This window comes from Chiloscyllium plagiosum, unplaced genomic scaffold, assembly GCF_037043375.1.
Source record: "Chiloscyllium plagiosum isolate Xiang-an unplaced genomic scaffold, Cpla_swu_hap1 HiC_scaffold_42, whole genome shotgun sequence".
Taxonomy (NCBI): domain Eukaryota; kingdom Metazoa; phylum Chordata; class Chondrichthyes; order Orectolobiformes; family Hemiscylliidae; genus Chiloscyllium; species Chiloscyllium plagiosum.
In genome coordinates, this window is record NW_028270180.1 from 7,865,866 (window position 1) to 7,891,639 (window position 25,774).

Sequence of the window (25,774 nt, forward strand, 5' to 3'; positions counted from 1 at the left end):
CAACAGGCTTCGGTTAGTCATTCACTCGCTCTCAGGGTGGAGAAAGAATTTGGAAGGACAGGATTGGCAGCCTTTTAGCAGTTCCCTTTGGGTTTCAGTAATGGGCTGTCTAACTCAGCTTCCTTGTTAAACCAAATCATCACAGGAAGGAAGAAGAAAGGAGAAGCAATATCATTATCCTGGGATTCGGGTGTGAAGGTTAGTGGAGAAACTGGGAAGTCTCAAACATTGATGTCTGCAAAAACAAAAAAAAAAGTCATCCTTAATTTCTTATTCATCACGACTAATCAGAACAAAAAAGAAAGCAAAATACCACTTAGCGCTTTCTTGTTCAATGCTGGGACAGTGAGGGGAAGGTTTCCTTCAATGACAATCATTGCAGATGTAATCTTCCTTGCTGTCTCAGTAAGGTACTCTCACATTGATGTGGGGTGGCAGGGGCTCAGCCTATCTCAGTGATGACAGCCAGTCCCCGGGAGTCTGCGGCCTCCCTCTTTTACAGCAGCTTGTAGTCGTCAGGTGAAAGAAACAGATGTTTTCTGTGGACCACAATCCCCTCAGTACATGACCCAAACCACTGAGCACTCTGTACCTGAAATAGCTGCACTCTAGAGATGGCAATCTAACCTGACATACAAAGAGAACATAACTGGTTTCCCGGGTTCCACAGAGCATTAAAAGCTTTTCTGGCCCCACTCTCGTCTAAATGCCCCCAGTCAGAAGCATGTACTTTACTAATGTCTCATTTCTAAAGGGATGCCTTGGTGTAGCCTGGGGCCATTCCTCAGGACTTGATGTGGATACATGGGAAAGGCTGGAATTACACTAGATACTCAGTGTAAAAAGATTTTACATTCCACTCATCCAGGATTCATTGTTTACATGCTGCCTGACTTCTTGGCAGAATTTCACTAAATTCAACAAGAAAAGCTTCTCTCTCTTTCTCTCTCTCCCATTGCATTTCATTCAAGATAGACATTGGAACCAAATTTCAAACCTTTAAACCACAGTCGACTGTTGTTAGCAAAAAACTAGGAGTTGGAGTAGGCCATTCAGCCCCTCAAGCCTGCTCTACCATTTAATACAATCATGTCTGATCTTATCAGCCTCAACTCCACTTTCCTGCCCACTCCCCAGAACTCTTCAACCTATGACTAATGAAAACTCTACCTCCTCAAACTTTTTCGGTGTCCTGGAATCCATTGCACTCTGGAGTAGTGAATTCCACAGATACACTGTGAGTAGTAATTCCTCTCCATCTTTGTTTTAAATTTGCCACCCCTTAGTCTAAAACTGTGACCTCTCATTCTCATGCCCCACAAGGGGAAACACCTTCTCTCCATCTCCTTTGTCAATCCCCTTTGGGATGTTGTTCGTAACTACTTTGAATCCAAGTATTTATTTCAGAAAACCAGAAGTGAGGTATTAACACTATATATTCTTCAGGGCAATCTTATTAATAGAAGGGCTACAATAAAAAGCATGTTCTTTATACTGCACCAGACAGACTGGATTGTGAATACAGTGCAGTCCTCAGATTATCGCATCCAACTTGTCAACTACATTCACAACATTTAACTTGGCAATTAGTGAAGGAATGTATGAAGCAGTAGTCCATTCAAACCCTGGAGCTTGCTTCATCATTTAATAAGTTTGTGGTTGATCTGCTTGTACTTTTATTTCCACATTCCCATCTTTCTCTGATAACGTTTGATTCCTTTGCCTAACAAGAGTCTATCCAGCTTCTTAAAAATATACAATGACCCCACCTTCACTGCCTTCTGTGGTGGTATTCCAAAGTTGTACAGCTCTCTGAAAGTAAGAAATTCTTCTTTTATTTGTCCTAAAGTGGTGCCCCCTCCTGGTGGCTTAACAGTAATGTTATTGGATGAGCAACTCAGAGGTGCTATTCAATTCCCTGAAGGGTGTGTTCAAATCCCAATATACCACCACCACCAACTGGTGGAATTTTATTCCTTAAAAGAATTGATTTATTGAAAGCTCACCATATGATGGTGACAAGACAACTATGAATGATTGTCATTAAATCGGGAAATTTGCCATCCTTACCTGTCTATGTGTATACATGACTCTAGTTGACTCTTAACTGCCCTTTGAAATGGTCCAGCAAGTTAATTAGTTCAAAGGCAATGACAGATGGGAAACAAATGCTAGCCTTGCTAGTAACACTCACATTCCAAGGCAGAATAAAGAAAATTAACATCTTTAATCATGCTCATGAAATTATCAAAATGCCAGTCCAGTGTACATTATCTGTTGTGTGGGTGAAGTGTGAGGTTATTAAACAGAGTCTGGGATTGAAATGTTTGTTAGAGCATTTTTAGAAAACAGATAAGATCTCTGAGAATGAGAGAAGTGAAAGCTGGGGAATAGTAACCTGAATAAAATAACAATGATTTATATTCATTTAGAGTACTTTTAATGTGGTCTTACAATTGAGTCACTCACAATCTATTGCTGCCTACTTAAATGCAGTTTAAAGCCAGACTCTCCACAGTTTCTACTGACAATGGTCATTGATTTATTGCATGCTTAGAACAGTAAGTTATATACAGTGGATGGCACTGACACTGGGCATTCAAGTAACTAGCTACAGCATGAGGCAGAATATTATTTGCTGTCCAAGGTCCTGAAGTAAGAGGTTTATTGACTCAAATGGATAACTGCAATTGTGTTAAGTTTCAATGCAGTTTCAGGGCCCGTCTGCAGAGCCCCCAACACTAAAATAGTAGGTACATCTGAAACACAGTAAGGTCTGTACAATGGAAATTCTCGAACCCACTGTCCATGGTTTTTAGCTGTTCAGTTAATGAATAGTTGGACTGTAGTTTGTGTGATAATCACAATCATCAGGCAATGGTTATCTAGGTATCAGTTCTGGATTCATGCTTATAGTGTTTAATGACAGACTCATGGTTTTAACTCAGCTTTCAGATTAGTAAAAGATCTGCTTCAGCACACTCAAAAACTGTGCTTTTGAATAAAAGCAGGAAATCTGAAATAAAAACAAAGTGCTGGAGAAACTCAGAAGGTCTGGCTGCATCTGTGGAGAGAAAAACAGAGTCAATATGAGCAACACCGATTTGTAGCAATTCTAATTGTGAGATAGACCTTGATGCTGCTTGTGGGAAACAGATTGCAATATCTATAATAATAGAATAAATCCTTTTAACTCCCGTGACAAGAAGTATTGTAATATTCTTGGTGATGAGATTATGTGTAATATTTCCTTTGATGGTTATGATCAGAGATTATTTAGGATTGCAGGCAAGAGAATTTCTTGCTATGCCCTGTTGCATCTCAGTACCACAACCACAAAAATCCACTCCCTCCACCACTAACACTCGATAGCAGTTCAACAAAGATACTTAGACTGCGCCTTCCACACTCAGGACCACTACCATCTATAAGGATAAGGGCAGCAGATACATGGGAATACTGCTGCCTGCAAGTTCCGCAGTTGCTCTGCAATGTTTCTAAGGACAAGGTGGACTGTTGTATTGCAATACTCCCAATGAAGTGTAATATTAAAACTTTATACAAAGGAAAAAGCTCAGAACTATAAAATACAAGTAAGCTGTAAGATCACTATTGTAGCTGTCATGGAAATTAAATTGACTCGACTCAATTGTTAGCAAGAGCAAAGAAAAGAGCTTTATTCAGATTCTGCAGAACCGACCCAATACATTTGGCCAGATGCTTCATGTAAGGGGCCCTGAGCATAATTCACATACTCTTCTTATACCATTCTTATCACACTCTCAAGGGCAAAGACTGGGCAAACTTAAGTTGTTATTTTCTCAGTCCCTTGTTGTGGACATAACTGTTCTTATGTTTTCCCTTAGCTTTTTGCTGAATTCAACTGTCACAAGGTCAAGCTGAATGTTTACAAAGTTCACACAAAGACAAGCTGTCTCCTCAATTGCAGAATTCAGCAAAGTTCAGTATTAAGTTTAGAAAAGCATTCTCTTTCAGAATTCACAGTAAATGTTAAATTTGTTAATTTTCCATTACATAGCTCAGTAGTAGTACCCCTGTTTCTGAACTTGCAATTTTGGGTCAAAACCCATGCCAAGACTTGAAACCTATAATCCCTATAGTGGGGAAACAGGCCATTCAGCCCATACTACTTCTCTACTGAGCATCCCACGCAGACCCAACCCTATAACCCTGCATTTCCCACAGCTAATCCACCGAGCCAACACATCCCTGGACACTGTGAGCAATTTAACATGGCCAATCACCTAGCCAAAACATCCCTGGACACTGTGAGCAATTTAGCATGGCCAATCCACCTAACCAACACATCCCTGGACACTGTGAGCAATTTAACATGGCCAATCCACCTAGCCAAAACATCCCTGGACACTGTGAGCAATTTAGCATGGCCAATCCACCTAACCAACACATCCCTGGACACTGTGAGCAATTTAACATGGCCAATCCACCTAACCAACACATCCCTGGACACTGTGAGCAATTTAACATGGCCAATCCACCTAGCCAACACATTCCTGGACACTGTGAGCAATTTAACATGGCCAATCCACCTAACCAACACATCCCTGGACACTGTGAGCAATTTAGCATGGCCAATCCACCTAACCAACACATCCCTGGACACTGTGAGCAATTGAGCATGGCCAATCCACCTAGCCAACACATCCCTGGACACTGTGAGCAATTTAATACGGCCAGTCCACCTAGCCAACACATCCCTGGACACTGTGAGCAATTTAATACGGCCAATCCACCTAGCCAACACATCCCTGGACACTGTGAGCAATTTAATACGGCCAATCCACCTAGCCAACACATCCCTGGACACTGTGAGCAATTTCCCATGGCCAATCCACCTAGCCAATACATCCCTGGACACTGTGAGCAATTTCCCATGGCCAATCCATCTAATCTACACATCTTTGGATTGTGGAGGAAACCAGAACACTCAGAGGAAAATCACTCAGACATGGTGTTGGAATTGGACCCAGGTCCCTGATAATGTGAGGCAGCAGTGCTAACCACTAACTTGTTGGATATAAAATATATTTGCTACTCAAACTAAAGCAAAATACTGCAGAGCTTAGAAATCTAAAATGAAAATGCTGGATAGACTCAGCAGGTCTGACAGCGTCCATGGAACAGAAATCTATCAATCTCTACCTCAAAACATACTCAAAAACTGAACCACCACAACCCTCTGTGGCAGAGAATTCCATAGGTTCACAGCTATCTGAATAAAAATAATTTCTTCTCATCTTGGGACCTAAATGGTATCACCTTTTCTTTACATTGTGTCCCCTGGTTCTGGATTCACCAACCAGAGGAAACATCTTAACTGCATCTAACTGTCTCCCCCTTTTAGTATTTGCAGATTTCAATGAGATCACGTCTCATTCTTCAAAGCTCGACAGAATATGGGCCCAGTTTATTTCACACGTCATAGGACAGGCCTGATGTCATAGAAAGAAGTCCAGTGAACCTTTGTTGCTTTGCCTTCAATGGTGACAATGAAACCAGTTTCAGATGTCTAGGTCTTTCCTTCAGTCCACAATCTCCAGACTCCTAAAGTCCAGGCTGAGGTTTTAAAACTTTAGGATTGCAGGCAAGAGAATTTCTTGCTATGCCCTGCTTCAACTCAGCATCACATCCACAAACATTCACTCCCTCCACCATTGACAGTTCAACAAAGATACTTAGACTGCGCCTTCCGTACCCAGGACCACTACCATCTATAAGGACAAGGGCAGCAGATACATGGGAATACTACGTCCTGCAAGTTCCCCTCCTAGCCCCTCACCACCTTGAATTGGAAATACATCTTCATTGCTTCAGTGTCACAGGATAAAAATCCTAGAATTCCTACCTAATGGCATTGTGGGTCTACCTACATAGAACAAAGAACATAGCGCATTGCAGCACAAGAACAGGACATTCAGCCTCCCATGTCTGTGCTGACCATGATAACATTCTAAACTAACCCCATCTGTCTGCAAATGGTCCCTATCTCTCTATTTCCTGCCTGTTCCTGAGTCCGTCTAAATTGCCTCTTAACCTGCATGAACTGCAGTGGTTCAAGAAGGCAGCTCTTCACCACCACTGCAAGGACAACTAGTGATGGGCAATAAACACTGGCCCTGCCAGTGACACCCATGTCTCACCAGGGGTAAAAAGGAACCTCTGCTGGACTCCAAATTTCAACCTTGATGGGATTATAGCTGTCTGCTTAGTTTAGTAAGATTTACATTTCCAAACGGGCAGGATTGTGCAAACAGACACTTGCCAGTTTCCTTACTTTGTGTTTGGCGTGGATCAATGATGCTGTCAGGACTCTCATCATCAGACACTCCAGTGGTTGAGCCATCGACTACTTGAAACTTGCTGCTCTGCTTGTTCCAGACGTGGTGCATTTCCATAGCAGCCTCCCTTTCAGCAGCGAGATCCAGGTCCTGCTGTGCTAGGTGGGCCCTTAGCTGTCTGATTTCAAACTATACGTTGGATACAAATGCAGAGGTGTGTTATCATGAGATATTTATTACCATCAGAGCAGTGGGGGCTTGGTTAGCTCAATTGGCTAGCTTGCAATTATACCAATAGCATGGGTTCAGTTCCCCCACCAACTGAAGTTACCATGAAGGACTTTCCTTCTCAACCTCTTCCCTTGCCTGTGTCTTGGTGACCGTCAGGTTAAACCCATCAGTTATTTGTCTCTAATGAAAGAGCAGCCCTATCATCTGGTACAGCTATAGTGAGTTTATCTTTACTAAAAACCTCACATTTATACAGAAGCTTTCCACTGGATATATTTTTCAGAGACTTTGGAAGGTTGGGAATTTAGTACATTTTAATATTTGATTTTCCTCAGAAAAACACAAGGATGACTCTAGTTTCTAAGTGAAAATCAAGTGTTTTTAAAATCTCTCTCCAATCACAAAAAAGAGTCTCAGTTAATGTTTATCCCAGTTCTGATTTCTGTGGTGACTGTTAACTATCTGTTTGCTCTGAGTCAATGCCCAGGATCAGCAATCAAACACAGTGAGCCTGGACCCGTGAGCAAACTCACAAATTGAACACAGACAATTGAACCCTCAAACACAGCGGGCAGGAAAGAGTGATCCTGAAACAGAGACTGGAAGATTATCATGTGATATTGCAGTGGAGTGATTGTGACAAAGAGCACCCAGATAGTGGGTGGGGCGACATTTATCTGGGGTAATTGCAGATCGGAAAGAAAATAAATAATTGCATTTATATAGCACCTTTCCTGACCCTGGGGCATATCAGATTTCCTTGCATTCACTTCTGTACTTCTGAACTGTCAGCGCTATTCTAACATAGGAAACACAGCAATCACTTAACACAAGTTACCACATATAGCAATGAGAACATGATCACTTCAGCTTTTTTAGTGATGTTGATTGAACAATAAGTATTGGCATAGCACTTTGAGTGGGAGAAGTGCTATTTTAGTTGGTTAAGTTCCAGGGGTTAAGGTTGAGGGAAAGAATTGTCTCTGAGTTTAGAGTTATAAAGTAATAAATTTCTGTGTACATTGAACACATCATCAAATTCCACACTGTATTTTGATGCAAATCATGCAGAACTCAAAAGATAAACTCCATGGAGGGTGGAGACATTGTTCAGATTTCAAAAAATTGCTGTATTCACAAGATTGGTGTGAATTCACCGCCCTCTGCTGTCCGGAAATAATAGTACAGCCACTGCACCAAGCTGATGAACTCAATCAAAATTATCAGAGGGATTTATATTTTTATAATGTACTTTATAATATTTATGCTGATTTTTAAAGATTTATCCTCAATAATAAGGCAGTTCTTTCTTTCCAGTGTGGTTGTAATACTTGCTTGTTGTACCCACAAAAGCTTTAGGCTTATAAAATTTTAATTCTAATCTTTGCTTTGGTGTCACCAAAATTGATGTGTGTGATAAAGGCCATTCAGCCCATCATAACTCACACATCCAAAGGTACCACCATCAAAAATTTCTTAAACATTTTCTTTCCCTTCATTCCTAGAATACAACAATGATTACACACTCTTAAAGGTACATAATTGACTGTAAAACACTTTGGGATGTCTTGGATTGTAAAAGGTGCTTTCTAAACACTGGCTCTCTGTTGTGATCATACTTACAGCTTGTTCCTGACAAATTTGTGTGAGTCGTTCAAGTTGTTCCTCTCTGACCTGTTTGGCCTTCTCGTACTGTTGGACGACCATCTCCATCTCCACCTTAACTGGCAGGACGTAAGCTGAAAGAGTGACAGCCATAGGCTTATCAAAGCCAGATTACAGACTGAGGAAATATACAGATCATCAGACCACTCAACACAGGTGGGCTTCTTTTTATTATTGCTGCAGATATGATGTTGAAGCTTTCTGTCTTGCACTCATCAGGACAGATGCAAGAATGCCAAATTACAGAGGGAACACCAATTTATACTACATGAGGAAAGAGTGCTGACTGGTTGACAAGGCAGTTCTGATTGGTCAAGTTGTTGCCATGGAGAAAACACCATGGAAACCATGGAACTATTGCTCCCCCGTGTTTTGTTTCATTTAATAAGACACAATACCTTAGCATGTTCCTTTATCCTGCAGAGGACAGGCACCTGCCTTTGAGTATGAGTAGTTTGGCAGGAAGATTTAATAGAAATTTTCCAAATGAATGATGGATTTTGATCCAATAAATAACAAGAAACTGTTTCCCAATAACAGAGGGCTGTTGATAAACAGAGAACACAGACTTAATATGTTTAAAAAAGAAGCAGAGAGGGACATTAGGAGATATAATTTTGTCCTGAGGTCTGTATTGATTTGGAATTCTCTGTCTAATAGGATGGTACATTTTTAATGCAATACTAGCTGTCAAACGTAAAATGAATATAAACGTAAAGGGGAGAAAATTGCTTGGCTCTTGGGACAGAGATGGGGAGTGGGATTTTAATAGAAAGCTCCTTCTGGTACTAGCATGGAGCTGAGTGACCTGTTCTTGGGTTAGATCATCCTATCATTGATATTGGACTGCACAGGACAAAAATAGGGCCTCATTTCATGTAGTCTGGAGCTGTACACCAGACCATGTATTAATGAAAGATCCCTTCTCCTGAAGGGGTTCAGTGCAGTTGAGCATTTACCCAGTGCCCTTTTACAATCACTTTATTTGATGGCAGCTATCAATGACCGATTTTCTAACTTGCCACTCTAGGATCTAAACTCTTCACCTCTTGGATTGTTCATCCATGACCAAATCACGAACCCACAATATCCATCAAGCCTCCACCAAGACCACACATAGCACAGGAAACTGCTAAGGTGTAAATCGAAACCAGTTAGTGCTGAACATGGGTCCTAATGGATTGAAGATTTGGGAGAAAGAGTTCAACTGCTCAAAGATTCACTAAAAAAATGAATTGGAGAAGCAGACTTGAATCAGGGAGTAATTTTATACAGGATCTGGTATTTCTCAAGTGTTGTAAACTCGGGCTCAATGGCTGTTAGAGAAAGTATCTAGCATTTAATAGATTATGCCTCTCATCTCTGAATATTTTATAATAACAGGCTCTCTTAACTTTTTTTTTCTATTTTGTTGGTACATAACAGTTCTTTGAACTTTCCACTTTCAGTCTTACTTGCCTATGAATACACCAGAGAGCATTTTCCACAATCTATCTGCTTTTGCAAAAATAAAGTCTTGCATATATAAAGCATTCTTTACAAGCACTGGAGTACTCAAAATACTTTACAGCTAATGAAGTCCTTTGCTGAAGTATAGTCACTGTTGTATTGTAGGAAACACCTCAGTCAGTTTGCACAAAGTAAACTTCTACAAATAGCAATATGGTAGTGACCAGATAAGTGTTTCTTTTTGACTGAGGGACAAACATTGACTTGGGTACCAGTCATCTCTTCTTCTTCAAAACTGCACTATTCTAAAAAATGTCATATCTACCCAAAGAGAGGCCTTTGGTTTGACATCTCATTGGAGAGCCAGTTCCTAGCTCGTTCACTACTGCATTGAATGTGCTGAAACCCTGGAATAGAGCCTAGAGCCTTGCAATCCACAATGGCTTATTGTCTCATCTCTTCCTTTACCAAAAGAGGCACTCTCATCACTCCCTCAGTCTCCAATTCCTCAGACTTCTGAAACTCAAACTCGGAATCACCAAAATTCAACTTCTTCACTTATCTTTTTAGCCTCCTACATTTTTCAATCTTGGTTATTGCCACTCTGAACATACACTTCTCCATAAAAAATGATCACATCAAAGAATTCACCAGAGGGTGAACTACACCATAGGCTTCTACCAACTGGAAGAATAAGGGCTGCATGTGCAAAGAGAATGACAGTACCTCCACGTGCTTTTCCAAGCTTCACACAAGCCTGTCTTGGCAATACATTGATGTTCTTTCATCATCACTACAATCCTCAAACTCCTACCCTAACACCACTGTGGTGCACCTACACCCTATAGACTGCAATGGCTCAAATGTCTGCTTCTCCTTACTTTCTCAAAGGCAGTCAGAGATGAACAAAGTTAAAAATCACACAGGTTATAGTCCAACAGATTTATTTGGACATACAAGCTGCTCCTATGTCAGACAGCTAGTGGGGTGGGATCAAAGGACACAGAATTTATAGTAAAAGATCAAAGTGTCATACAACAAGTGTGATGTATTGAACAATCGTTTTAACTTTGTTCACCCCAGTCCAACACTGGCACCTCCACATCAGAGATAAACAAAACATTGAAAGTGCTGGAGAAACTCAGCAGGTCAGACAGTGACGGTGGGCAGAGAAGCAGAATTGATGTTTTGAGTCCTGTATGAATCCTCTTCAATCTGGGGCTTAAATCTTGTAAATCATTTGGAATGAGGATGTCACTAATGAAGAAGAGCTACACAGGATTGGTTGGAGGTGCCTACAGGACACTGTGAGGGAACGTTGACTGAGACTGAAAGGACACAAACTTCATCTCCTGGATATACACTCTGCTACATTGGCATTCGAATGGACACCCTCAGATGGGAATAGACAATGGATCTGGCCAAAGAAGACCTGGTAAAGTATATTTAAAGAGGACCTCAGGCAAAAGAGATTACATAGACCAGAACTACTGTTAGAGCTTTATTGCCCTGCGTCCCTCAGGGTGCCAAAAAATAAAAGTGTTAATAAGTTTAATTGAGCTTTCAGCCATCTATTAATAATTGAAAGCAGAAAACTGCTTCAACAATACAAGAGTGTTATGCATTTTGAAGCTTTATAGTCAGTCTGGAAGACTTAACTTTAATATTCAGAATGAATATTGGAACACTTCTCAGTGGAATAGTAGAGGTTGAATCATTTACAACATTTGAACTACACAGGTGCAGGATAAAGACTTCTGTGGGCCAGTAACCCTTTATTTTTGTTCACATTCCTTACTGCTAGCACCAAATGTGGACTGAAGGAATTCAGTCTGCAGAGAAGAAATTCCAAGCAATTGAGTTGCTGGTTTGAGTCCTTGTAAAATGAGTGGCAGGCATACCATTCATGAGCTCTGCCACCAGAGGGGGCCAGAATACTAGGACTCAAAGGATCAACATGAATGACAAAATGAACTACTGATGATCTTAACCTCCACAACCACCTGATGAAGGAGCGGCACTCCGAAAGCTAGTGCTTCCAAATAAACCTGTTGGACTATAACCTGGTGTTGTGTGATTTTTTAAAATAAAGACTGAATGAACTGCAGATGCTGGAAATCAGCAACTAAACCAGAAATTGCTGGTAAAGTTCAAGAGGTCTGCCCACATCTGTGGAGCGAAATCAGAGAAAGTTCTGAGGAAGGGTCACTAGGCGCGAAATGTTAATTCTGATTTCTCTCCACAGATGCTGCCAGACTTGCTGAGCATTTTTAGTTCAATGTGAATGACGTTGGGTTGAGTTGTGGGCACTTGTGCGCCCCTGGCTGTTGTGCTAATAATGAATTGCTAGTTGCCTTACCTACAATTAGCATTTAAATTCAAGCTAAGTAGAGCTAGATGCATGAGCCACCTATTTTTCCCTGAGATTTTCTAATGACTTCAAAACATCACACCCTAATCCTGTTTTAGTATAGATGGTTTAAGCTGCTTTTAATGAGTTGGAAGGTTCCAAAGTCCCTCCTGTTGTTTTATTGTGAAACTTTGACAATGGATAAGAAAGGGTTGATCAAATCAGGGTGGCCTGGGCTGTTAGTTACCATGAAGCCCTTTGGGAACTATACAATCAGGGTTGGAAGATGCTGTCTTAGGAATGTTGGAGAATTTCTGCAGTGCATCTTGTAGATGGTACATGCTGCTGCGACCTATAGTCGGTGGTGGATTAGTGCAAGTTTGTGGATGTGGTGCCAATCAAGCATTTGCTTCGTTATAACAGTAGCCACGCTTCAAAAATTCTTTATTCGCTGTAAGATGCTTTGGAACATCCTGGGGTTGTGAAGGGTGCTACATAAATGCAAGTTTTCCATAACAGTTATGAACCAGAATCAATGGTTTTGATGATTTCCCACTAATTTCGATCAGCAAAGAGGCTACCGTATAATACAAGTGAGAGTCGATCTTACGTATGAGTTGGCCTTTGGACTTTGGTTCGAAAGGTCTTCATTTCTCATATACCTTGTGCTAGTTTTGGGAGCAGAGTTGTTGGTGGTGGTGATGGTGGGCGGTCGGTCTTGAGTCTTTTTCACAATTTTTTTTTCATTTAAACATTAGACATACCAGTAAACAGCCCGAGGCAGCAGCTCCCTGCTGAATGCAGGACCATGGACAGCGACCAGTGGTTCCCGTCATTATCGGCAGGTCCAAAGACCCGACATGGATTTCAACCCCTTCTGAAGTACGCCATGTAAACGTCAATAGCCACCATCCCCTGCCCCACACACTTTGATTGAAGATTTCATCTCAAATCCTCTACTTTACTAGAAGTGTATAGGGCAATAAAATTGGATTCCACTTGGCTTTTGATCTCCTTTCCCTCCCACTCCCGTCCCCTAACAAAGGAGAAAGAAATTAAAGAACTGCGGATTCTGGAAATCTGAAACAAAATCAGAAATTACAGAAGGGCCATTGGACACGAAACGTTGATTCTGTTTTCTGTCCACAGATATTGCCAGACCTGCTGAGTTTCTTTAGCAATTTCTGTTTCTGCTGTGGAACAAAGGAGCTCTGCTTAACACCTGATCATTTCAGAGTTAATTGCAGGTATCTTTTCCCTCGGTGGGGAGATTTCAAGACTAGGGGGCATATTTTTAAGGTGAGAGAAGAGAGGTTTAAAAACAGACATAAGAGGCAAATGTTTTACACAGAGGGTGGTTCGCCTGCGGAATGAACTTCCTGAGTAAGCGGTGGATGCGGGAACAGTTCCAACAGTTGAAAGACACTGAGATAAGTTTTTGACTATAAATGGTTTTGAGGAAAAGGAGCGGGCAGATGGGACGAGTTTAGTTTGGGATTATGTTCGACGTGAACTGGTTGGACCGAAGACCGAAAGGTCTGTTTCCACGTTGTATGACTCTATGACTGGCACCGTCTTCATTGTAACAGTGAGTACTGTACAGGATGCGTATATTCAACAGCGGTGACTATCTATAGAATGAAGGGAGAGACACTGCAGGATTTGCGTTTCAGAGTAGGAGAGGCTGGGCTGCACTGAGAGGATTCCAGCAAGATATTTTTAGGTGTGTTGCGTGCCTTGTAATTACCGGGACTGGAAATGGTATTTGTCAATGTTAGCGCCAGTGATTGGGCGATACATTTCACTTACAGCACCACGGATAGCACCATTCTGAGCGCAATCATTCACAACAATGAGATTTTCAATGGGTCTTCAAATGTATTATGCCCGCGGAGTTACACAGTCCACCCAGCAAAGCTGCGTGGACCCACAGCCCCAGCAGTAGGCAAAGGATAATTCTCGGGTCACAGCTTCCTCTCACTTGTTCTTTTCTTCCCCTCTCCTTAACTGGCTAACACTCACTCACTCCTAACGACGGCATGATGGCTCACCAAACCAGGGACCACGGTTCGTTTCCATTCTCAGGTGTCTGTGTGGAGTTTGCACATTCTCCCCGTGTCTGCACAGGTTTCCTCCAGGGTGCTCCAGTTTCCTCCCACAGTCACAAAGATCTTCAGTTTAGGTGGATCAGACATGCTAAATTGCTCATAGTGTGCAGGTTAGGTGGCTTGGTCATGGGAAATGGGGGGGGGGGGGGAGGAATGTCTAAGTGGGATGCTCTTTGGAGGGTTGGCGTGGACTTGTTGGGCTGAATGGCCTGATTCCCACCTCTTTTAAATTCTTCCATGGATGTGGGTATGTATCAGCCATCCTGGAATGGCTCTCAAGAGCTGCCTTCTTGAACTGATGCAGTCCACGAGGTGTAGACACCCCGAAGGTGCAATGATAGGTTCAAATCCTAGTCCAGATATTTGAACACAAGATTTAGGTCAGTATACATCATGGTGGGTAAATAGAAATAAATTATTTCTTCTAGTTGGAGGGGTGTAGGACAAGAGGGCATAAAAGTAGAATTTGAGCTAGACTGTTCAGGAATGCTGTAAGAAAATATTCTTCACAAAAAAAGGGAAGAACAAATCTTCCATCCCACCACCACCAAAAATAACTTTTCAAGATGGGGAAGGTGTTCAATTGATGAGAATGGTAGAGAGGAAGTATATTAAGGAGCTAGGAATGAAAGTGGGTAGATGGAGTTAACATGTGGATCAACTTTGATTTAATTTAATGCTGGAATGGGTTTGAGAGACTTATTGGCTTCTAAAGCTCATACTTTTCTATATACAGTAACAACTGAGCATTCTTTGCAGTTGATTAGGGTGGCTGTCTTTGAAATAGTTTGCACCCACATGGCCCCTCCACACTGGCTGTTTCTCTGTAAAGGTTGATTGTTAAATTTTAAATTAGACTTTTTAAAAAAAATAAGTTTGTCATCCACATTGATTACCCCTTAAGCTAGACTCATAAACCATACAGTAAATGTTAATGATATTCCACTTGCTCCTAATGAACAGCTCCAAACGCTGATTAGCAAACATGTGCTCATAAATATCAGTTCTGCTGATGAACAGTTTGGGAAAACAGTTTGCAATTGGAATGCAGCATAATCTGCATTAATGCAATCAAAGGAATTAAAGGAGGATATTTCTGATTCAGAAAGAGTGGAAGAACTTACCTTTGTTAGTCTCTCTCTACATCTACAACAATCAGTAAAACTGGATGGGGGAGAGGGGAGAGGCTGCCATAAAAAAAGACTTGCATTTCAATCTTCATTTCTTTATGCAGTCTGCATAGAGTGACATTCCCTGTTGGAGATGGGGCTGTTTGATAAGGCAATCTTGAGGAATGCTCGGTTTCTCACATATTCCCTTCCCTGTTTGTACTTAGCCAACACCATCAGACAAACTCAAGATGATTGTCACATTTGTGGGTGCTTCCTCTCCAGCCTGGATGGTCCTATGCAAGAGGGAATCTCAAAACTCCTCACAACTGATAAACTGCACTTGAAGTGGTGGTCATTACTTTAACGTAGAGAAGACAGCAGCCAATTTGCACACAGCAAGCACCCACAGACAAGAATAAACAGATAATTTGGAATTCTTTTGTGAAATTGGTGTTGTTGGAAGGGTACACACTGGTCAGAAATCCCTCACTCTTGCTCAAGGAGCACCAATGGATCTTGGAGAAGCAGATTGGATCTCGATTTAATGTCTTATCCAAAAGAAGGGTCTGTTTCCGTGCTGTACACCTCTATGACTCTATAACACCACAGTCCTCCCTCAGCAGTGCTCTGTTAGTGTCAGCCTTGATTTTGAATCTGCAGTGGAACCTAAGGCTGCAACCTTCATGGTCAGAGAGTGGTGCTATCCACTGGGTCCTGACTGACAGCAGATAGACCAGGAGGTTTGCTCTCTGGCTAGCTGTGTGGGATACTAGTTGCTGTGTAGAGTAGGTCCCAGTTCCACTGGCTAATGAAGGGCAGAAAAGATGAACAATAGTTGTGGGTCTGCAGTTCCATCCAATTAAGAAACTGAAGATATTGTTTTTGGTTCCTGCTCCTAACTCTGTCCCTAGCTAACAATATCATCCCTCTCCCTAGCAACAGTCTAAGGTTAGTTTAGCCTAAGGGTGTAGGTTTGCTCACTGAGCTGTAGGTTTGATATCCAGACATTTCATTACCTGGCTAGGTAACATCATCAGTGGTGACCTCCAAGTGAAGCAAAGCTCCTGCTTTCTATTTATACCTTTAGCCTGTTTGCAATCTTGATGCCACGTTCAGGTCTTCCACAAGTTTCTGATCTCATATTTGTGCCATCACTGAGGTCTCCTATTTGCACCTATGTAAAACTGTTCACCCCTGTAGCTGCTTATCTGATGCTGAAGCTACCATTTAAGATTCTGTTGCTCCTTGATTATTCTGAAACACTCCTGGGTGGTCTTCTCTGTTCTACCCTCTATAATCCTGGGGTGATCCAACATTCTGCTGCCTGTGTTATAACAGGCAACATGACCTTTTTCCCTCACTGCCATGTCCTTGCTGAACTACAATGACTCCTGGTCAAACAAAGTCCTGATTTTAAAATTCTTCTCTTTGTTTTTAAGTCCTTCTATGGCCTTGCCTCTCCCTTCACTCTAATATTCTTTTGCCCAACAACTTTGCAAGATATGTGCATTCTTCTTATTTGGCCTCTTGCGAATTCCTAATACAGGTATTAACCTCTTCATGGTCATGTCTTCAGTTTCTGAGACCGTAAGCTCCCTAATTCTGTCTCTACACCTCATTAGCTCACTGCCTCACTTCTGTTTTTAAGACAATCCTTAAAACGCACCTCTTTTACAAACATTTTAGCCATTGAACTAATATGTCCACTGGTGGACTGGTGTCATATCTTGGCTTTTATTCAGTCCTGGGGACATTTCACTGCATGGGAGGTGCTACTTAAATGTAAGTTGTTGTTGTGACCATCACCCAGCAAACATATGAGAGTGGGTAATGGAGGAGGACAGGTTTTGGGCCTCCTGGTGATGCCTTTTGCAGCTGAGCAGCCTGCCATCACTCAACTGTAAAGGCACACATTTCGATAGCTTGTTCATGGATGAGGTGTCAGTGCTGTGGGGTCACATAACTGCAACAGTCAGTATCTCTAATTCACGAAAAGTAAGGTCCCCATCTAACCATTATCAAGTGCTCCTTGTAGATTGCTGATGTTTCTTTGCAGGAGCACAATTAGAACAGCAACTATTACTGAGTGTAAAAATGAAGAACTGTACGGGTTGAATTGATTCCCCAGTCCAAAAAACACACAGCTTGTTAATTTTAATATCGAAAATCTGCCACTTAATTGAAACTGGATAAAAGCCACATCTGCCCAATATATTTTGTTGTCACTGCACTTCCTTCATTTGTTTAATTCTGGAATGAGTTCTTAGTTTGCAGAACGGAATAGTTGCAGACTATTTTTGAAATTGAGCTAAACTTAGCATTTCAGTGGACAGATGTACTCACTGACTGTAGCCAGGTTCATGTCTGCTGCAAGCAGCCAAGGGAAAGGATTTTTCTGTTTGCTAATTTGCTCTTTTCTTATGAAAGTCAATTCCATAGCTGCACTGATACACTCAAGTCAACAGGGTCAATTGTCAGACAGACAGTAGTATAATGATAATGCTATTGGACTAGTATTGTAGACATCAAGCTGATGTTCTGGGGTGCATGGGATCAAATCTCATCGCAGTGGCTGGTGGAATTTCTATTCACCTATTGAAACCTGGAATTGAAAGTTTGTCCCACTGATAGTAGCCATGAAACTTGTGTCGATTTCAGTAAAATCCCATCTTATTCATTGATGTGCTTCAAGGAAGGAATTCTGCCATCCTTACCCAGTCTGGCTATACGTGCCTCCAGACCCACAGCAACATAGTCGATGTTTAACCATCCTCTGAAATAGCCCCAGCCAGCCATTCTGTTCAGGGGATATTTGGTATGGAAAACTGTCAGCCAATGATATCCACATCCCATAACAGAACAACGAACAGAATCCAGTCATTGTCCTGAGGGAGAAGGCTGATTCTTTTGCCCTATTATTATGCTTTCAAACCTCTTCATGTCAGCTGCTTGAAAAATGCAGTGGGCAACATATTATCACCAACCTTGATAACTGCTAGTTGGCAATTTCAATTTTTAAATTCATTCACAGGATGTGAGTATCACAGACTAAGGTAGCACTTGCAACCCATCCTTATGTGGGGATTCCCAGAGGGCAGTTAAGAGTCATCCACGTTGCTGTGGGTCTGGAGTCACATGTAGGCCAGACCAGGAAAGGATGGTGGTTTCCTTCCCTAAAGGACACTGGTGAACCTGATGGGTTTTCTCCAACAATTGAAAATGGTCCTCATTAGATTCTTAATAACAGATTTTTAAACTTAGATTCAAATTCCACCATGGCAGGATTTGAATCACTGTCCTCAGAACATTACCTGGGTCTCTAGATTAAAAACCCTGTGAAAATACCACTAGGCTGTTGGCCGTGTGGCAGATGGCATCCTGATTCCAGTGCCCACTTGCCTTTTGTAATTTGGGAGACTGGTGCGATGATGTTATGTTGCCAATCCAAGGCATGCTGTCACAGTGTGCGTGTTTTTTTTTCTTTATTATGTAACAGGATGAGGGCATCGTTGGCTAGGCAGCATTTATTGCCCATCCCTAATTGGTCAACCACATTGCTATGGGTCTGGAGTCACACGTACGCCAGCCCAAGTTAGGATGGCAGTTTCCTTCCCTAAAGGATGTTAGTGAATGAGATGGGTTTGTCCAACAATTGGCAATGGATTTACAGTAGTCATTAGATTCTTAATTCCAGATATTTATTGAATTCAAATACCACCATCTGCCATGGTGGGGTTCAAGCCCCTGTCCCACTACATTAGATTAGATTCCCTGCAATATCGAAATAGGCCCTTCAGCCCAACAACTCCACACTGACCCTCCACAGATTTATCCACCCAGACCCTTTCCCCATACTTACCCCTGACTAAGGCACCTAACACTACAGGAAATTCAGCTGGCCTGCACAGCTTTGGATTGTGGGAGGAAACCCACACAGACACGGGGAGAATGTGCAAACTCCACACAGATAGTCACCCGAGGTGGGAATCGAATCCGGGTCCTGGGTACTGTGAGACAGCAGTGCTAACCACTGAGCCACCATGCCACCCCATTACCTGGGTCTCTGGATTAACAGTCCACTGATAATACCACTAGGCTATTTTGTGTGTGCGTGTGTTTGGGGAACGTGGCTACTCTTAAATGCATTTGTAAATTCCTGCCCCACTGTGTCGGCTTCTTCCAGTGCAGGGACATCACTGTTTTACATGAGCCCGTCCTCATGTCACACTTCATAGGAATGGGAGGAGATCTACTATTCAATTACATCACAGCTGAATTATTTCCTAATCCATCCGCCCACCATTTTTCTCCAACTCTCAAAATCGTTACTCAGCAAAAGTCAATCAATTTCAGCTTTGATATTTTTAATTGGCTTCTAGATGTAGTATTTCACAGTATTACAGAATTATAGAATCCCTACAGTGCAGAAAGAAGCTATTTCTTATGCTTTCATGGGATATGGGTGTCACTAATGGTACCAACATTTCTCCCCCAATTGCCCATGAACTGAGTGGGTTACTAACTCCACTTCAGAGGCAATTAAGAGTTAGCTATTTTGCTGTTGGTCTGGAGTCACATGGAGGCCATGAAAGGCAGATTTCCTTTCCTATAGAACATTCATGAACCAGGTGAGTCTTATAATAATAAATACAGTTCATTGGCCACTGAGACTAACTTTCAATTGCAGATTTTATTAATTGATTTAAAATTCCACCAGCTGTCCTGCTGGGATTTGAACCAGCATCCCCAGACCATTAGCAGGGGCTTTAGCTAGCTGGTCTACTGATGTTACCACGACACTAAAGCATCCTCAGCAGTACCTTTGCCATTTGAAATTTCCTTTGTATGAAGAAATGTTTTCTGATGTAACCCCAGATGTTCCATTAATTGTCTCCAGACAATAGCAATCTAAAGCATCGTTCGCAGAGTCAATGTTAATGATTACCAGTAATCCAGAGGTCTAGATCAATATTTGTGAGTCTGAGTTCAAATCCAAACATGGCATTTGGTGCTATTTAAATTAAATGAATTAATAAATCTGGGCTAAACTGCTGCTCTCATTCATTACACCCATGAAACTACCACATTGCTGTAAAAACCCATTTGGCCTATTAGTGTCCTTTATGGAAGGAAATCTGCCATCCTTATCTAGTCTGGCTAACATGTTAGCACATACCCACAGAAACATGGTTGGCTGTTAATTGTCCTCTGAAATTGCCAAATGAACACACAGAGGGCAATAACAGACAGCCAATAAATGTTGGCCTTGGAGGGCTCTTGCGATGCAGTGGTCGTGCCCTTACCTCTGAGCCGGGAGGCCCAGGTTCATGTCCAACCTGCTCCAAAGGTGTGTGATAAAAGCTCTGAACAGGTTGGCGAGAAATTATCGAAATGTTGGCCTTGCTAGTGAGTGTCATATCCTGAGAACAAATGTATTGGGATAAAAACGTAATGCAGTTGTCCTTGGAATTAAGATTCTATGGGCATTTACTGCATTCCATGCCTGTAAGCCAATGAATGAGGCTGAGATTGTGATTAGTCAATGCTCTATTATTGCATGTATCATGCATCGAACTGGATGGTTAGAAGATGAGTTAAAAAAAATTGTGTTTTTTAAAATTCTCTGAACGTTCCTGATTCAAGACACAGGCAATGTGATTGTGAAGTGTTTATATGAACACAAGGTATTTTTCAGTGATGCTGCACAGACATTTCCCATTCACTGCCGAGGTAACAGAGAAAAAGTACATTGTCAATAAAATCCAATTGACCCACAACGTTACCATTAGTGCCAACCACTCACCGTCAATGATGCGTTTGACCTTCCAAATGCGAAGGGTGATGATTAGGCTGATGGCATCCCATGGGCTGCTGGGTCCATTTGCTACAGTCGAGGCCACCATGGGAGCCAATGACAGGACGATGACTGCACCATCAAACACCTGCAATGTGCAAAATGCCCACAGGGAATCAGACATTACAGTGTCAGAGAATTGCTATAGCACTAAAGGAAGCCATTCAATCCATCATGACTACACCGGTTTTTCAAATGAACTGATTGCTTAGTGCCATTGTCTAGCCTTCACCCCATAACACTTCATATTTTTCCTTTTTGGATATGAACGATGTGTGTTCCGAATGCAAAATGGTCACTGCAATCTATCTGCACATATTCAATTGCACCCTGACTTGAGACACACTTTGCGATGGTACTGGGCCTTTAAGAGAGATGTGTTCTGTCCTGTTTCTCTTGCAAAGAGATATTATCACAGTGGTGCTGAAAATCTCCTTTTGACAGACAGTTGGTAACAGCTTTTGAGTTATCCCTAGGTTTTTTTTTTAACAAGTTAAACAAAAGACACAGGAGTGGACAGGGTCAGGTTCACACAGAACCAAGGGTCTTTAGGCTTTGCTTTCAGTTTGATTTTGATAATGTTAGCTGGCTGTTGGAGTTAACCAATAAAGCTCTCTCTCTGTGCTGCTGGTGAAGACTTAGACAGATGTTTTTCCTCTTAGAGATAAAACAGGCAGACTTTTTGTCATTCTTTTGGTTGAATTGGAAAATAATAAGCACATGAGGATAAAACTGGTTTGCTAAATTGCCTTGCCGGAGTGTGTTTATGAGATGCTGCTTATATTGAAACATACAGTCATAGAGTTACACGGCACGGAAACAGACCCTTCGGTCCAACTTGTGCATGCTGATCAGATATCCTAAATTAATCTAGTCCCATTTTGCAACATTTGGCCCATATCATAGAATCCCTACAGTGTGGAAACAGGCTATTTGGCCTGACAAGTCCACATCGACCCTTTGAAGAGTATCCCACTCTGGCCCATTTCCCTACCCTATGACTCCACATTTCCTCTGACTAATGCACCTAACCTACACATCCCTGAACACTATGGGCGATTTAGCACAGCCAAAACCTCTAACCTGCACATCTTTGTGACAGTGGGAGGAAATCAGCACATCCAGAGGAAACCCCCACAAGCACAGAGAGAATGTGCAAACTCCACACAGACAGTTTCCCGAGGGTGGGATCAAACCAGAGTCCCTGGTGCTGCGAGACAGCAATGCTAGCCACTGAGCCACTGTACGCCCCTAAACCTTTCATAGTCATATACCCATCCAGATGCCTTTTAAATGTTGTAATTGTACCAGCCTCCATCACATTTGGCAGCTCAGTCCATACACGCACTATCCTCTGTGTGAACAGGTGGTCTCTTTTAAATCTTTCCCCTCTCACCTTAAACCTATGCCGTCTAGTTTTGGACTTACCTAACCTCAGCTTCCAGTACTCTAGGGAAATTAGCCTCAGCTTATTCACCCTCTACCTAGAGCTCAAACCCTCCACCTCAACAACATTCTTGTAAATCTTTTCTGATCCCTTTCAAGTTTAACATCTTTCCTACAGCAAGAAGGTCAAAACTGAATACAGTGTTCCAAAAGTGGCCTACCAATGTCCTGTAGAGCTGCAGTTTTACATTCTATACTTAATGTACTGACGCCTTCTTTACTACCCCGTCTACCTGCAATTCCACCTTCAATGAATTATGAACCTGCACCCTAAGGTCTCTTTTATCAGCAACACACCCTAGGGCCCCACCATTAAGTGAAAAGTCCTGCCCTGACTTGCCTTACCAAAATGCAACACTTCACATTTATCTCAGTTAAATTCCATCTGCCACTTCTCAGCCCATTGGATCAAGAAACAATTGATATTTAGTGCTTTAATGATACATTATCTTGTTAAGCATTTCAAAAGTTCTGTCAGTTCATTTTGTTTGTACTTTAACTGTTTTGTAGGAATAAAGTGTGTTTTGCTTAAACTTAGTGATGGACCAGTTGAATTATATCTGGAACATAGCACCTTATACTTGCCTTTAAATAAATAAAGAAGTTAGGTCCTAGGCAATTCCTTCCTATATTTTGGGGGATAATGGTCTGAGCCATAATAAATTACATAGTCAGTTGATAGGGGTTGGAGATATACAGAAATATGGAAACATAAAAGTTAGGCACATGAGTAAGACATTCAACCCTTTCAGCCTTCTCTGTCATTCAATATGATGAAGTCCTCTGTTCCTGCTTTATCCCCCTACCCCTTAATCACTTTAACCCTAAGGACTAAATCTAACTCCTTCTTGGAAACATCCAATGTTTTGGCCTCAACCCTAACTGATATGTGCAATTTTGCCCCAGGGCAGAAGTGAAGTACCGCACAATATCCCCAGTCCCCCTTGGGACAGCTCTGTTGCAGACTTGACCTACACCTCACAATAAGAGCTGTGCTAACTGAATTACTACCCACAACTGCAACACGCCACCTAGTGGTGTGATTTCCCATTTATGGAGCCTTCCAGGTGACAGTCTAATTCCCTTTTGAATACTTCAGCAGAAACTGCTTCCACAGCACTCTCAGGAAGTGTATTTCAGACCTTAATCACTCGCTGCACGAACAAGACTTTTCTCACACCTTTTTTAATTTCCTTTGCCAATTTAAATAATTTTTGCCATTTCATTCTGTATCCTTTCATGAATAGTTTCTGGCTATCTACTCAGTCCAGCTACTCATGATTTTGAAACATACCTACGACCCCACCTATATCTCTAGAGTCAAAATGTGCGGCACTTAAATACAGTATTAATACAGAATCTAACTATGGCTTTCAACACATTCCAGAGGCCCAGTTTAATGTTCTGAGGACAAACACAAACAATGTTGGAGAAAATCAGCAGGTCAGGCAGCATCTATGGAGAGAGAAACAAAGTTAATATTCTGAGTCTGGTATGAACTCCCTTTCAGAACAGTTGTGAAGAACAGTCACATCGGACTCAAAACTCTGCTTCTTCCTTCACAGATGATAGCAGACCTGCTGAGTTTCTCCAACATTGTCTGTGTTTCTTTCAGACTACCAGAATCTGTAGTAATTTGCTTTTATTTTAATGTTCTGAGGGCGTCTGGTGGAATTGACATTCAAATTATAAATCTGGAATTGACAGCTGGTCTCAGTGATGATGATGGTGATGATGATGAATTGTTGTAAAAGTCCATCTGGTTCACTAATGTCCTTTAGAGAAGGAAATCTGCTGTTCTTACCTGGTCTGGTCCTCATGTGACTCCACACCCTCAGCAATCTTAGTTGTCCTCTAAAATGGCACTTACAAGCCAATCAGTTCCAGAGCAAATAAGGATGGGCAAAAAATCCTGGGTCTTGCGATTGATGCCCATGGATTTTAAAGAGATTGTGAATGTTTGGTTGCCCATGGGTTTTTTTTGTATTCACTCATGGTATGAGGGCTTTGCTGACCAGGCAGCACTTATTGCCCATTCCTAATTGCCCAGAGAGCATTTAAGAGTCAACCACATTGCTGAGGGTATGGAGTTACATGTAGGCTAGTGCTATGGATCAGGTCAGACCCCCTCAAAACATTTCAAGAAAGAAATGCAGACTCTAACTTTGCGAGATGTTTTAGGCAGGTGTAGCATGGATATTCCAGAAGTGATGCAGTTTGTCAAACCACTCGGTTTTAAACAAAATAGAATTTATTTACAAGATTACTGAACGAAAAGAGAACAGTATAAAAAATAACTTAGTCTATCCTAAAACCCAATAGATTATCTCAACTTAATGATGCTGTTCCAAATGCTTGCAACAACTCCCATAAACACCCCTTGGCAAAAAAGGAAAAATCAAACACAGAGTCTTACAGGGGAGAGAGAGAGAGGGACAGCAAAGGGATTCAGCATGGAAAACTTTCTTCCAAGTAGCTGTTTCTTGGTCCAGCAGCCTCAAACTGAATGACTGCTTTCAGTGAACAGCCAGCCTGCTAAAAACCAAACCAAACCAAACTAGAGCAATGGACTCATGGTCATTATTAGATACTAATTTTTTTAGTGAATTCAAATTCCATCTACACCAGGTCCCGAAAATATTAATTACCTGGACCAACAGGCCACCACCTCCTCCTAAATGAGTGAGTGGGTAAATGGGTCAGTGGGTGGCTATAGACACGTGGGATGGATAGATGTATAAGACTGAGTCAGGGACACACCCATACTTTGCTCATCTTCTTTTACATGGTCTGCTATCCACAAAGCAAGCTGGGAGAGGAAGCAAACCCAAGCTGATGTGCAATCCACTTTTGTGTTAAAGACAAGGGCAGCAGGCACATGAGAAAGCCACCTACTGCAAATTCCCCTCCAAGCCACTCACCATCCTGACTTGGGAATGTTTCTTCACTGTTGCTGGGTCAAGATCCTGGAATTCCCTCCCTAGCAGTATTATGGATTTACCTACAGCACATGGACTGTAGCGGTTTAAGAAGGCAGCTCACATGATTTTCTAAAGGGGAAGTAGGGGCAGGCAATAAATGCTGTCCCAGACAGTGACACCTACATCCCAGGAACAATTTTTAAAAATTCTAGCATTTTCTTGTTTTGAACTCTGATCTCTAGGCTTTGCAGCTTTTCTTTTCATTATTAAGTTAAAGCTGCTGTGTTTACACTGAGACACATTTAAGCAGAGAAGAAT

At 41.8% G+C, this 25,774-nt stretch overlaps 1 protein-coding gene across 2 annotated transcripts in view; it reads right to left on the reverse strand.

Moving 5' to 3' along the window:
* tmem266 (transmembrane protein 266) overlaps positions 1-25,774 on the reverse strand; it is a 156,186-nt gene that overhangs the window by 20,761 nt on the left and 109,651 nt on the right. For both annotated transcript variants that reach the window (XM_087982041.1, XM_043680377.2), the window contains 3 exons: positions 21,039-21,177; positions 8,175-8,290; positions 6,317-6,509 (listed from right to left, as the gene is read on the reverse strand). In XM_087982041.1, coding sequence (XP_087838167.1) covers positions 6,317-6,509; positions 8,175-8,290; positions 21,039-21,177 — 448 coding nt within the window. The remainder of the gene's footprint in view (positions 1-6,316; positions 6,510-8,174; positions 8,291-21,038; positions 21,178-25,774) is intronic.